This window comes from Rhineura floridana, chromosome 11 (assembly GCF_030035675.1).
Source record: "Rhineura floridana isolate rRhiFlo1 chromosome 11, rRhiFlo1.hap2, whole genome shotgun sequence".
NCBI lineage: Eukaryota > Metazoa > Chordata > Lepidosauria > Squamata > Rhineuridae > Rhineura > Rhineura floridana.
The window spans coordinates 55,180,520-55,195,359 of record NC_084490.1 but is presented as its reverse complement, the minus strand read 5'-3'; the positions used below and the strand labels follow the sequence as shown (position 1 = coordinate 55,195,359).

The 14,840-nt window shown below is 43.5% G+C and overlaps 1 protein-coding gene across 2 annotated transcripts in view; it reads right to left on the bottom strand.

The window, feature by feature from the left end:
- Positions 1-812: 812 nt before the first annotated feature.
- The window catches only part of PLCD3 (phospholipase C delta 3), a 66,882-nt gene continuing 52,854 nt past the window's right edge, over positions 813-14,840 (bottom strand). For both annotated transcript variants that reach the window (XM_061590470.1, XM_061590471.1), the window contains 9 exons: positions 14,527-14,679; positions 13,788-13,904; positions 11,549-11,575; positions 10,472-10,631; positions 9,393-9,509; positions 7,739-7,917; positions 6,498-6,633; positions 5,347-5,496; positions 813-4,637 (listed from right to left, as the gene is read on the bottom strand). In XM_061590470.1, the coding sequence (XP_061446454.1) occupies positions 4,549-4,637; positions 5,347-5,496; positions 6,498-6,633; positions 7,739-7,917; positions 9,393-9,509; positions 10,472-10,631; positions 11,549-11,575; positions 13,788-13,904; positions 14,527-14,679 (1,128 nt within the window). In that variant the 3' untranslated portion in view covers positions 813-4,548. The remainder of the gene's footprint in view (positions 4,638-5,346; positions 5,497-6,497; positions 6,634-7,738; positions 7,918-9,392; positions 9,510-10,471; positions 10,632-11,548; positions 11,576-13,787; positions 13,905-14,526; positions 14,680-14,840) is intronic.

Sequence of the window (14,840 nt, the reverse complement as noted above, 5' to 3'; positions counted from 1 at the left end):
TGCCACAACTTCTCAAAAAACTAAGCCTGAAGGCAGCAGCCTCTTTGACGTAGCATTTGTCTCTGGACAGAGTTAAAGCAGCTTTGGCATTTCCCTGGCTAATTTCTGCCTCTGTTGCAGATGTGTTCCAGGCTCCGGAGCCTGTACAGACTTTGACAAGCCCTCTTCTAGCATTTTGCTGGTTGGTGGCAGGAAGGGTTGGATCTATTTTAATTTCTGATTTTTTTTTTGAGGTGTGTTGCCAACTTCTGGGTTAGGGTTACTTGTGCATTTCTCTCTCTATATTGCCGTCTCTGTTTAGCATTCTTCAAATGTGATAAATGTGTAATATTCCTTTTTCACCCCTTGTGTGCTTATTGGTGGGGAGTACTTTGAGATGCTTATTTGGCCAAAGATCTGGCAATGGTATTCTACTTCAGTGGCTTTTGAGTGTGTGGTTTATTAAGTTTGGAACAACACATACATACAGTGTCTCTGGGGATGGAGGGGGGGACTGTCCCAGCAGATTAAAAAATGCCATCCTTTTGCTTCCTGGGAAAGCAGAATTTCCATTCCAGAATGTGATAGGATAGTCTCACTCTTTCCTCCTGTGTGCTAATGGGAAATGCTTCACTAGAGCAAGACCTAACTATTGGTCTCTCTTTCTCCCAACTGGATACATATGTTGTTAATCTGTTCTCAATTTACAGGTTTTTTAAGGGTCTGGCTACACATTATATAGGCAGGGGAAGAGCACTGTCTCCTTCAACACCAGACAGAGGATAAAGAAAGAACAAAGGTAGCCATGTTGGCCCATAAGAACAATTCCAAAGTTCATGGTAGGACAATACTTTTATTAGGTCAACAAGCATCACACTGCAAACTATTTTGTGACATTCTGGAGGGGAAAGGGAATCACAAACATACTGAAGGAGTTGTGTAGCTCCCTTTATCTTCTCCTTGGTGCCACACTGAGATAGTTGCACCCCCTTTAAAAAAATGTTAAAAAATACTTGAAGGGGGTGGTGATCCTGAATCACAATGTGTCCAACATTTTGTTTCATGTTGCCCCGACCGCTTAGGAGTTGACAGAGGGCAGGGGGAAGGAAAGCATGGAATTTGCCCAGAGAGACGAGCAGCTAATGGTAGTACCTGTTCTGTTGTGTGATTTCAATTGTCCACCTTTCTCTGCCTGATGTGTATGTGAGAGAGTGAACAACAGAGTGAGTGACGTGTGGGGGCTTTAAGACTTCTCAGCAGTCAGTCAGATGGCAAGTGTAATGTGTAGCCAGAACCTTGGTAAAGAGGAGACCACTTGGGATGGAGGAGTCATTCCCTCTTTCCTAGGCAGTGCCTTCAATGTCGATTCTGCACAGTGTTCCCAAGGGAAGGAAATCCTAGTTGTTAAAGTCTGCCATGTGGCACACTCTGGAATAAAAGTTGCCATTCCTTGGAACCCTAAAAGTTAACCTGTTTGGTTATGGGAATAAAGTTGGCTTCTAATTCTCTCTAGGGGGGAAAAAGCAGCTGTTGATCCTTCTTGCTGCATCATGTGACAATGTGATTGCCCTTGGCAGAAAGGACATTTTGAAAGACACATTGTCATGAGCAGGGAGAGGCCTACAGTTGGCTAAAAGTTGTATTTTATCTTCCACATTTGTGTAAGAAAATGTGAGGGGTATTCTCTGAAAATACAATTCAGCTACACTTAAATTAAAAAGAACCCAGGAGATATACCAAGTATCATTAGCATATCTCTCTTTATAAATGGGGAAGGGGGCTCAGAATATTACAGTCCTGTACAGCTTGGGGAAAACTCAAGCTTAAACACTTACAACTTTCAAACACTAGTGGTTAGCCTGAAATTGTGTATTGTCATAAAAATGGCTACATCCACAAGCATGATCCAAAATCGAACACCTACCCCCAAAAAGATTACTCAGAAGTTAAATATTAAATGTTGAAAGATTGATTTTATAAACTAGATTCCATATTCTGAAATGAACTTTCTTATACAAACATTATTCAGACACTTCCCTGCCCTGAGCCCCATTGCTATTACTTTCAACTCCATTAATGGTAAAGATTAGCTCTATTTTCTGTTGATGTTTAAACACACCATCTGTGTTCCATGGAACTTTGATATTTCAGTGACATTAGCATTTTGATAAAATATAACTATTCAATACATTATAAACTCTCTTTAATATATAGAAGCTTTTAAAGTTCTAGAAAGTGACTCTGGTTCTTGGGATCTTCTTTCTTTATGCTATCAAAGAAGAGAGAGAGATGATCGTGAAATCACCCCAGTGCTGCTTGTAAAATTTGTGGAGTGTGCAAAGTGTGGATTTGTAAACTCTGATTGGTTCACAGTTTGATTATGATCCAGGAAAAAAAACCTCCCTAGCAAAGCATTGGGTTAATCTAGTGCTGGACAGTTTTCAAAGAATGAACAGCATTCTAGAGATGGGATTAGACCCTATACATCAAAACGTCTAAATCCATTTCTGACAGAAGCTCCTTTGATTCTTTAAACAGTCTCTAGTAAGGAGCTGTTCTATGGCTCTCCTGAAAAAGCATTTTATTGTACTGCCCTACGTAAATTACTTTCACTTGCCACCCAATCCCTAAAACTCCTGTTGCGCGGGCAGCCAATGAGGTGTCCTCCAGGCATTGTTGGATTATAACTTCCATCATCACCCTCCTGCTTCTTGGGAGATATGTTGAATACAAGACTTAGTTTCCCCCTTTTGAAAACTCCAATTGTACCCTCCTTTAGTAGGGCATGTGTGGGGCTGCCACTGAAAAAGGCAGCCCCACGTCATCAGTTGTCTCCCCTTGTTTCTCATAATAAATAAAATCCTCAATGCAGGATATTCTCGTTGCCCTACATTTCCCCTTTCCTCCACATCATTAGCTGCTACTGGAAGAGGGGGACAAAGGCAAACAGGCAAAGCCATAATGTTACATTTTGTACTAGCAGATATTACTGAGAAGAGGGGATGTGGTGCTGATGCTTCAGGTAGTGACCACAGATGTACTATGTCTTTCTAGCCTCTGTCTTTCTCTCTGTAATGAAATAGACTAGTGACTTGTCAGGACGGAACTTGTGCTCTGTTGGCTTTCCTTTCCATCTGAACACAGCTATAAGTAGCTAGATCCAAAAAGCTCTCAGAAGTCACTAGAAGGGGCAGGGGTGAGTGATGGGCCAAGACTAGCCCTAGGGCAGTTCTGGCAAAATGGCCAGTTTGAACTACCAATCCCAGCTTTTAAAGCATGTATTTTGGACAAACAAAAACACTGAATTTAGGTGTGTTAATATGCCCTTTTCAAATTAGCCAAGGGGAAAAGCTGCAGCGAAGGTGGTAGGCCTATTTCATCTTTAGGGACATTACAGAGATCTCTAAAGAACCAGTTGCATAGTACTTGGAGCCTAGCTTCTAAACATATATTGCTACCAACAAAAAAGGGTATGGGAATGTGTATGTGAACTCTTTAGATACTCTAATATACTGCCCTCCTGTATACCTGTGATATTAAAAAAAATCATTCCATAAGTAATTGCTAATGCTCAAGAGAATTGAACAAATATATACAGCACTACTCTGAGAGGCTAGTGATTAGTTAATACTAGTTTGGGCATGCTCTTTTGGAATAATTCAAATTCAACATTACATTGAAAATATTAGTCTGTCAGAGCAGTTGAAGAAGCTAATTCCTTAGCTGAGGTGGGGTATAGGCTTTTCACATTAGTTGTACAGCTCTTGTGATTTTAATAGATGATCTGCTAGCATAAGAATTTCTTAGCTGAAATATGTTGCCAGGGCAGCAATTTGTGAACTGGCTTTGTAAGCTGACTGCCACTTGAGGAGGGCTGATGGCTTGTTTCCTACACACCCAAGTTAGCATCCTACCAAAGCGTTTTGCTGGGCTGACAATGATTTCAGCCAGATTGCAAACCCATTTTGTCACCGACAGATTAGCTGAAGTTCCTCAGTTTAATCTGTGGCTTGCGTCCTCTGTGGCTTAGACCCATACCAGAATGCTCATGCTGGATCCATCCACTGGACTTTCTCACAACCCTCAACCCTCACTTCATTCTCAAATTCCCAGTTTCTGAACATACCCAAGAAGTATGCAATATAGTTTAATAACTCCTTTCACTCACTACTTCATATAAGAGTTGCATGGCTGTCAGAAACTTGAGGAAGGATCTCCCAACCATGTGGGCCCTCCCCAAACCATAATTGGGAAGGGCATGAGTTGGAACCCACTCCTCCCACTAAAAATCCTGTTCAGAAGAGGAATTCTATGAGTTGCTACATGGCTTGGCTCTTCAATAGCACAAAAGTTTCTCAGTCCTCTAACCCTAATGGGAGTTGGAATCTCCAAGAGAGGGTTGACTTCATACCCCTGTTGCAGCCCAGACCTTGTGTCAGTCATGCGGCTTCCGCTGTGTGGCTCAGATACACACATCTGGTTCAGAAGCAGCTAGTATTCTGAATCAATGCGGCCGCTCATCCATTCTTCATGGGCTGGATTTGACTTTCGATTCTTGTTAGTCCACTTTCACATTTTCTTGTATTTGATGTGCACAAAAAGCGTGGCTGGGGACAGAGAGGTACCATCCCTGGAGAGCAGGTGGATGTGTCGGTATCCTGAGGAGGAGAAAGTGGCAGAGGGAAATCCAATCAGAAAGGAGGAGGGAGGATCCCTCCAACCGACCAATAAGCACATCTGTCAAAAGTATCTGATTTTGTATCATAAAGTCCTTTTGCCATCCCTCTGCTTCAACACACAGTAGGACAACAAAGGTCAAACAGTAAAAAGACCTAAACAGCTCACTCAGGGCATGTGGCTGAGTTAGGTTGCTCACATCAGGTAGAGCTATAGGCTCTGCAAGCATCTTTCTGCAATGTAATTGCTTTCCAATCAGAGCACATGGGTGTGCTGGTTTTGGACTACATATGAGGTGGGGTCCTGATAAGCAAGTGATGCCAGAGTGGTGGTGGTTTAGGTAGCGGACAAAACAGATGATGTGCGCCATCCTTTCCAGCTATTTGATAAAGGCCCAGAAAATCAAACCTAGAACCAAAACTTAGGAAAACACATGCCCCAAAACATACCAAAGTTTGGACGTTGCAAATGCTAGCGATCAGGGGTAGACAAGGTGGTGTCCTCCAGATGCTGTTGGACTCCAACTCCCATCAGCCCCAGTTAGCATGGCCAATGGTGAGGGATGATGGAAGCTGGAATCAGGCAACATCAGGAGAGCACCACACTGCCTAACCCTGCTGTAGAACAACCTGCTTGTAGTGTGGGGAGGGCACAGCTGAGCTCTTCCTTTGCTGGAACCGAGGCACTCACCTTCCTTTAGGCTGGGCAATGGCAGAGTGAACTGCCCCACAAAGTCGTTGGAGGAAGTCGTGTCATAATCCTCCACTACAAAGCGCACCAGCGCCAGCTCTGGAACCCGCACCTGGAATGTCAGTGTCTCATTCCAACGTGGATTGAATCCTTCAAAAAAAAGGGGGGGTCCCAAAAATTATAAATGTAGGAGACAAACACTTGCTCCCCTGCTGTAGGATTCCATAGTAATATTGTGACCTGCAAACTTTTAAAACTCTGAGGTTCTCAGAAGGCTGACTTTTCTCCCCAAGTTTTTGCCCTTTTTCTGTGCTCCCCTTCTCGGGCTCCACAAAATACACCTGGCAGCCCTCCATATGACTTTACCAGAAGCAATTCCCAGAACTAAAAAGACACTGAGCTTTATCAAAGTCTGTGATATTTAAGTCTTAGAGCCTAACCCACAGTACTACTCACTGGATAGAAGGAGCTCCCTTAAATCCTGAATCAGACCATTGGTTCCCACAGCACTGGGATGGGGAATTGGATCTGGCCAACAGGTGAGATCCTTACCTCCTCCATGGGGCCACTTGTCAAATACTGATGCCAGGTGACTTGCTTCGTATAGCACTGTGCACAGAAGCTCCAAGAATCAGCTAATCATGTGAGCCTGCCAAGCACCATGCACAGCGCTATGCAAGCCCTGATCAGCTGATTGTTGGGGCTTGCAAAGGGCTGTGCACAGGGCTTTGCAGATGGAACCTCCCCATTTGGGCTCAGCTACAGATTTACCAAACACCTTGCATCATATATGACATCAGGTGTAGGACGGGTGACCATGGCTTGGCCAAAATGGGGAAGGAGGCCAGAGGTTCCCTCAGATGTTGCTGGTTTCAAATTCCCATCTGTCTCAGACAGCATTGTCAATGGTCAGAAATGATGGGAGTTGTAGTCCAACAACATCTGGAAGGCCACAGATTCCCCAGCTCTCCTCAGGCCCAATATACTGAAAGGTGTTCTCCGGCAAGACTCTCTCAGCCCTCCAGAGAAAATCTCTGTTCCCTTTTTGCTTGGAGATGCCAGAAATTTTGACTCCAGGATTTTCTACAGGCAAAGCTGCTTTCTAGTTGCATTATGACCTCAGCTTCCTCCTTTCCTAAGTTCTGCCTCACCATTGTTTAACAGGTACTCAGTTTGCTTCTTGCAGCAATCCACAGGGACTCCGTAGATCTCGATACGCACAAAGGGGTCCACGATGGATGATTTCTTTTCTTTGTTCAGTTTTGGCAGCTGCTGAGCTGTGATAACCTGAACGGAGTGTCACAGGAAGAGTTTAGAAAAGCCCTGATGTCTTCAATAAGAAAAACACTTCATTTAACCTCATATTTTCTGCACCACTCTTAAAAACCAATAACAAACAAAAGAAAATGTGATTAAGCATTGAACGGAGCATTTAAAAATACCACCGCAAATTAAAAATGAACCTATGCCACCTGAACTATAGTCAAAGTGATGGGTAGTTTGTGCTATGCAAAAATTCTGCAACCAGACACTCTGGGGGGAAAACACTCTACAACCTGTATAAGACAATGCAAAATGAGCAAATGTGAATAATTTCTCTTACTTTACATATTTTGTTCTGCAATTTGTGATATCTTGCATAATCTGTTCTGTCTTTGTTAGTCATGGAAGGGAGAAGGGCAATGAAGCCATGCCCCCAACTACTGAAAACCTTATTCACACACTTTCAAGTGTAACTTTGCAGCCCTGAGGGCTAAAGACTTAGGCTGTGTAGATACCATATTTTTAAAGCACAGTGCAAGCATGTTTCCCCCTTCCTCAAAGAGGAAGCTTTGAAGACCTGGCTGTTTAGGCAGGCTTTTGCGGTGGGCTAGGTTTTACTATTATTGCTTCAGATTTTTAATGTTTAATATATTTGTACGTTTTATTTTGTACATCGCCCAGAATGGCTAGACAACCAGCCAGATGGGTGACTAATACATTTAATAGTAAATAAATAAATAATATATAAATCCTGGGAACTGTAGTTTGCTAAGGATGCTGGGAATTGTAGCTCTGTGAGGGATAAACTGTGGTTTCAGGACTTTTGGGGGGGGTGCTTTCAATGTGCTTTCAATGTGCTTTAAATGTATGGTGTGTGTGCAGCCTTACTCTCTTAAACAAAAACAACAACAAAGAGTGAGAGGAAGTAGAACTGTGCACCCACCACCATGTTCTGCACTATTTCCGGGCCCTGAAGAATTACAGCGCACGCACACAGACCTAACTTTGGCCATTACAAGCCAGTACAGACACGAATGTATGGTAGTACTTTGCATTGTATGCCCATCTAAATACACAAGGGAAAGTGCAGACAGCCTTTTGCACAAAAACATTCTATATGTCACTGTACCTTGATAGTTAGGGCAACTGGGCGCTGGCCAGTTCGACGACTAGGAGCTTCAGGATCAAAAGTGCTCTGACTGTTGCGCAGGAAAGCAGGTTTCAGCACATAGCCACAACACCCATTCACCAAAAAGCGCCCATCATTCAGGTCCATCTCCACACCTGGCGTCTGGAAATTAAGTGTCACTAGAAAGTAGGAGAGGAGGTTACATAACAGTGGATGTACGTCAGAAAACCTGGATTCTGTGATGGTGCATTTTTGCATATATCTGCATCTGTGCTGGAGCAGGCAACATGATGCCCTCCAGATGTTGTTGTACTACTGATGGGAGTTGTAGTGCAACAGCATCTGGAGGGCACCACATTGGCTATCTCTGATCTATGCTGTCTGCCAATTCAGAAAGTGCTTGAGCAAGACAAGGAAGGAGGGGAAGGGTGGATGGGAACTAAGAACACCATGAGCACTACATTACCAACAAAATAAAATGCAAAGTCATATCTGAATATATAATTTAGTTTAGATTATGCTATTTTGCATATAGTTTGCATAATTTACTTTTTGTAGCATGGTGTCCATATTTCTTGGCTTAAACCCATCTTTGCCACTTACCACTCATGAGCTTTCTAAAATATTATAAAGTTGGCCCCCTGCCCCACTCAAAAATGAGCAAATAATATAAAATGGAGCAAATGTATGCAAACATTTGCACATTAGGCATTCCTGAAGTTGCTGGATAAATCTTCTGTGCCCAATAGAAGTTATGCAAATGTGCAAAATATATTTTGCAGTTTGGTGCAATTTAGACTTCTTTTGCTAATCATGGGAAAAGCAAGAGCAGTGTCACCACGGCAGATGGCCAGAGAGACAACTGCAGCTACCAGCTCAGTAAGAATCAGGTGACACAGGGGCTAAAGGGGGTTCCCTAGAGTGGATGACTCTTGCCTCGTTCCTCAGTAAGGATGCTTGAGGAATTTGAGGGAAGTGGTGGGGGAGAGAGGTCTGCATTCTGCAATGACCTGATCCACATCTGTTGTATAGCTTTCAAATTAATGTGCAGATTGGAACATGGTCTAGAATCCATCCAAATTCTACAAGGTAGAATACCACATATACCAGAATATCACATACTGACTCCAAGGGTCATTTCCAATGGGCACAGCACATACTGTTCTGTTTAGAGCAGCTAGAAAAGAAAGAAAGGAAGAAAGGAAGAGCAGCAGGCCACTTCATAAACTTATGAGTGCTTTTTTCCCCAGGAAGAATTTTGTGTGGATTACAAAAATCAAACACTACCACACTTGCAGGTGAAAATGGAATGAACATGGATTTTCTGTCAGTCATGTGCAAAAATGACATGGACTGGATTAAGGCAGACCTGTCCATTCCTACCCCTCAGCATAAGCAAGTTGTCACTCAGGCAGGCACAGTCTACATTTCTTTTGGACTGTTCATCCTCAATCACCTGAAGAGATGACTAGGACTGAAGATTTCAAAGGTCGGTAGGAGGTACCTGGATCCTGTTTCTAAACTTTCAAAGAGTGGTAGGCAGGGGTTCATGAGTAAGTGCCCACAGACCCATTATTCACCCCTGAACAGGAAGGCAAAAACAGAGTCCCATTGTGGAGCAGATGTATGCCATTCACCTCCCTCCTCCTCTTACCAAGCTGGCAGCCAGCATTCCACATTTCCTGAGGGTTGTAGTTGGAGGAGTTCATCTTGAGACCCAGCGGGTAGATGCGGCTGAGATGCCGAGCATTGTACCGGACAAAATGGTTTCCTGCAAGAGAGAAGGGAAACTTGCAGCTCTGAGCTCAAAGGGAGGCAAAAGGGGAGTTGGGGCTACTAATTTCAGGACACATAACAAATCAGAGGAGGTGCTACTATGTCCACACACTCAGCTTGCGCTCACCTGAAGATAGGGTTGTAAACATGCCGGTATTTTACTGACTTGACCAGTAAAGCCCAGGTTCAGGTAAGCAGCACTGGGTCAGGTAAGTAAGATACAGGGCCAGCCCTGCCATTAGGCAGAATTAAGCGGCCTCCTCAGACAGCTGATTTTGAGTGTTATGAAAGAGCAACGAATTGTTAGCTATATGATTTACTACTGATGTACTTTTACTGCCAGGGAGGGGGAGAGGCACTTGTGGGATTTTCTGTCTCACATCAGATGACTGGTCAATGCCATTGCACTCTGCTCTTTGCCAACCAGGTAACTCAAATCCTGCAGCCTATATAAGTTGCAAAATGTATGTGATCGTGCTTCTAATTATTACACTATATTGCATTCTCATTAGTCTAGTCACTGTCCGTTATATTCAGGGTTATTTTGTGTCCTTGACTGCCTCAAGGTTGGATTGGCCCTTGCTTCCAAATGTTGGGTTGCTCTCTTTTGGTCAGCTCTTTCAAGGCTTTACCTTTATCTGGCCTGCCATCCCATCCTAAGGACAAAACTTACATCCTGCCATCAATAGGACACATTGCCTTTGCATCTCAATTTCTCCTCACTGGGCAGAATTTTTTTAAAAAATGAGTGACTGCAAAAGATTACAAGGAAACATCACCCTTGTGGTGACATGTTCCTTGTTAAGGCTGATCCTATAAACACTCTCTATATACTAATTTTTGCTGTATGTTTCTGCTTTCCATTGATTTCCTTTGATGCCCCACCTTCAAACTTAAGAGTTTTCTTTAGTTAATCCTGCTCAAATTAATCCTGCCCACAAAAGAGCCCAACCGTACCTGATTCCTTGATTAGTTTCCTGGCTTTCCGCTCACTGAAAGACGACATCTCAGTAGGCTGCTGGTGGTGTAGGGCTTGAGACAGGCTTTTGAATGGGACAGCCTGGCAGTACACAACCACATCAGAGAGCTCCTGCGAAATCTGCACAGCATCCTTTGCCTGGGGAGAGGTGGGGAGTGCCATGTGCAAAGAGCTAATGATTTCCACTTGCAGATAAAATCCAAGCTTGTAAATTGCTACTTACCTGGTGGCCTATACAGAGACTAATAATAGCTTCCAGGCAATCAGGCCTTTGGAAACTGGAAGTGAGATGGCTCCTTATTTTTCTTTCAACTGCTGTGTCACAAATGACTGTTACAAGTGTCTGTCTGGGGGGTGGAGGGCAGATTTCAGGGCTGGTTAACTCACAACATTGTTTAACTAGTCAATTTTGTGGACTTTTTTTCCACAAGGGGCATCCAGACTGTATGGATCGTGTATCATTTTTAGTACTTCTGATCTCCAAGACCACTGTCTGTAGCAGTGGTGATGTAGCGTGGGGGGGAGCAGGCTCCAGCTGACAACCCTTTTCTCTGGCAAGCTGCTATGATGGCACAGAGAATAAGGATCTCAAGTCCTGCTACTGCAAACACCAATTCAAATTTGAGAATTATAGATCCCCTCATAGTAGCATTCACTAAAAAAATCTCTATGACTGACGAGAGACCTATGTAGGCTATGCATTTCACGCAGCTTTCTAGCTTACGTGACAGAGGCGGGGTGTGGGGATGTGTCCTGTTGAAATTGATACCGCCCTTTCCTCAGGATATTTCCTGGGCACTTGGTTACATTCTATGGCACCCAAACCACAGTTCCTGGAACTGCCATCTGGAGATGCTCTCAAGAAAATAGAAGTGACCAGAATCCTTCCCTGCATTAAATTAGGGATCTGCCAACCAACTAACTCAGGTAAAGAGAAACCACTAAACATTTGGCTTAACATGGCTGGGGGTGGATGAGGAACAACTCTGCCCACTAATCCAACAATCTCCTGCCCCCTTTCACAACCCCCTGTGAAAGAAGCAAAACGTACTCACTGGTAATGGTTTGATCTCTTGGATAGACTGGAAGGGGAAAGAAGAAAGAGAGATGAAAACCTTCCTGTGAGAAACACCCAACATCTAGAGGTATTTACTAGGGGGCATATCTGAAAACGTACTGCCATTCTGGATCAGACCAAAAGGCTTGTCTAGTCCAGCATCCTATTTCCTACAGTGACTAAGCAGGAAGCCCTCAAGCAGGTCATGTGGGCAATAACCCTCTCCTACTGTTGCTTTCCCAGCAACTGGTTATTCAGAGGCATGCTGTCTCCGACCTTGGAAGTAGCACGTGGCCATTATGACTGGTAGCCATTCATAGATCTACCCTTCATTAACTTGTCTAGTCCTCTTTTAAAGCCACCTAAGCTAGTGGCCATCATCACGTCTTGTGGCAGCTAATTCCAAGAACAAATTATGCACTGTTTCTTATACACACACACACACACACAAACGAGTCTTGGTAATTGTAGTTTGGTGAGGGTGCGGAGAATCCTGTTAGCAATTCCCAGCCCCCTCACACAGCTACGGGGGGGAGGGGGAGAACGAATGTTACACCAGAATGGTTTATGGGAAAGAATGTTAAACCAGTTGAAATCAGTAGCATAGCTGTACCCCAAAGAAGGCTGTTGCTACCTGTACTGATTTTGTCAGAAAACATCTGAATAAAAAGCCATTCTTTTCAGGAACAAAAGGGATCTTTTTCATATATAAAGGAACTAGACAGAGAAGCTGCTGAACCTGACAGGCTGGTATCCCTCTTCCAACTTTAAAATCTGATCTCTCCACTTTTTTTTGTTCTACTTTGAAACATTAGAAAAGTAAACCTTTCATCAGGGTGAAGTGTGCACCACCTCCATTTTAATTCAGAAAAATTTGTGCATCCACTTTAGAGATGTGCTAGAATTCTGCTCAATTCTGATTTGGTACACATTGTCCATTAATTCTCTTATTCTCAATCGCTGAGGATCAGATTTTAATGTAGTGAATTTCCATGGCTATTTTTGAAAACGGACTTTTTTTTAACAAAAAACTGCTTCTAAAACATTGATTGTAAGAATAATTTATCGATATTTCCTTCAAAATACTGATATTTTTTCAGAGCAAAAAAGAATCATGGATCAGTCAAAGCAGTGCACAGCGGATACAGAACGAACTCGAATCGTCAGCCTGTTAGGTCAATGGAATGCATTCGAACCTGCACCAGCCAGCGGATCACATCCCTACTCCACTTTTGGTAAGTGCTGGTATAAATTCTTGCAAGCCCAGAATGACAAGATTGAAGGGTTCTTCCAGACTGTTGCTATTTTCAACCACATGCTGGCAAATTCAAGTTGCAGAATTAAAGCTGATTTGGAGCTTTTGAGCAACAAACTCACTTCCCAACAAAAATTGGACTTCATGGGATAAGGAAAGTGATGTGGAAAAGCACTAGAAAGTGTGGGATATCATTTGCTCGATGCAATGTTGTCTAACCTCCCCACAAACAAATCAGAAAGAAAGCTCAATAAATGGGATGGACTGCCCTCAAGTTGATTCTGACTTATGGCAACCCTATGAATAGGGCTTTCATGGTAAGTGGTATTCAGAAGGGGTTTACCATTGCCTTCCTCTGAGGCTGAGAGGCAGTGACTGGCCCAAGCTCACCCAGTGAGCTTCATGGCTGTTTGGGGATTCGAACCCTGGTCTCACAGGTTGTAGTCCAACACTCTAACCACTATATCATACTGGCTCTCGACTCAATAAATAGCCAACATTGTCTAACCTCCCCACAGACAACTCAGGATGAATACTTAATAAACAGGTCATCTGGCAGGAACCAGAGTTTTCAAGTGGAACCTGCATCAAAATGTTGCAGAGTGGAATGCTCCTGTTCAGGGTTCCAACCAGCCAGCCATGCTCTCATCTAGCATACTCCATTCCATCCCCCCAGCTTTCAATCTTTCCCCCAGTCAGCATTCCACAGCCAATGAGCATATGCTATCTTCAATGGGCTGTTTTAACAGAGGGCTTGCCCCCCCCTTAGAATTTTTTTTGCTAAAGATGTTCTATAAATCTGCAAACGTTGGGGTTCCCCCAAGCATGCCGATGCCTCCCTCTTCTTTCTGTTTTGGCTACAGTTCTGTCAGCCCTCAACCACTGGAGTTTGCTATTAAAGAGACAGTCTATCCTCGAGGTTTTTCCCGGTATTTTCTCCATTATCTCAGGGGCAGCAATCTAATCTCCGCTGTGTCCTCACCTTCTCGTCTACTTCCTCTTGCATTTCCTCCTCAGGATTTCCATCACTCACTTTTTCAAGGTTACTCTTGTCCTCGGACAGCTTCTTTCCCTTTACCAGTATCTTCCATTTTAACTGCTGTGTGGTTTGGGAAATGGAAATTAAGGAGCTTAAAACACTAATAAAGCCTCCCCTGTGAAGTGCTAATAATCCAATCAGTTGAGGCACCAGGATGGGCTCCAGAATTTGCCTGGGGCCCCAAACCAGCAAGTCCTTGCCATAAAGCACCTTGCTCGCACCTGCTAGGTGTTAAACTGTAGAACAGTTACAGGAACAAACAGCCCCACAGAATTTAATAAGGGAGCTGTAGAAACAAATGAGGGAAATCTTGCAATAGCTCAGTAATTGCATTAAAGAACGCCCAATAGGCTTCAATTCCCCTCCACACAATATTTTGGGACAGCAATATTGCACAAGTGCAAACCTGGTATTGGGTACAAAAATGAATGTTGACTGCTTTTGTCTGTGATTGTTTCTAGCCCTTAAGGCTATAAAAGATAATCCATTGTCAAATCAGCTTCCTCATCAACTTCAGTTTTCTCCTCAGCATCTTTCTCAGACTTCCACAGCCAAACTTTGTCACAGCAATATAATGCACATCACTGAGCACAATGCTGGCCCTGGGCTCCTACTGGGAGGAAGGGCAGGATATAAATCTAATAAATAAATAAATAAAAGATAAGGGAATGTTTGACATTACCTCTGGTGATGGGAGCTGTTTGGGTGTGTCTCCATCCAGTGGTTGGGTCAAAAGCATGTCCCCTAAAATAGTCTTCATGTGTTGGGCCATTTTGGATTGCTGTTCTGGACCACAGTGGTTTTCCAGGGAGAGAATGACAGGATAGGAGGAATGCTGAGGAGACAGAGTGGAATCAGAAGCCACCTGCAATCTCCCAGAGTGCTTCCCTGCCTGCTCCAAATGATGCTAAGAGCACCCTTTTTTGTCTCTTAATACTTTGTGTTGTTGATTATGAGAAGTTATGAATCTGGTCCATGTGTAGGGCTGCTGTCTTT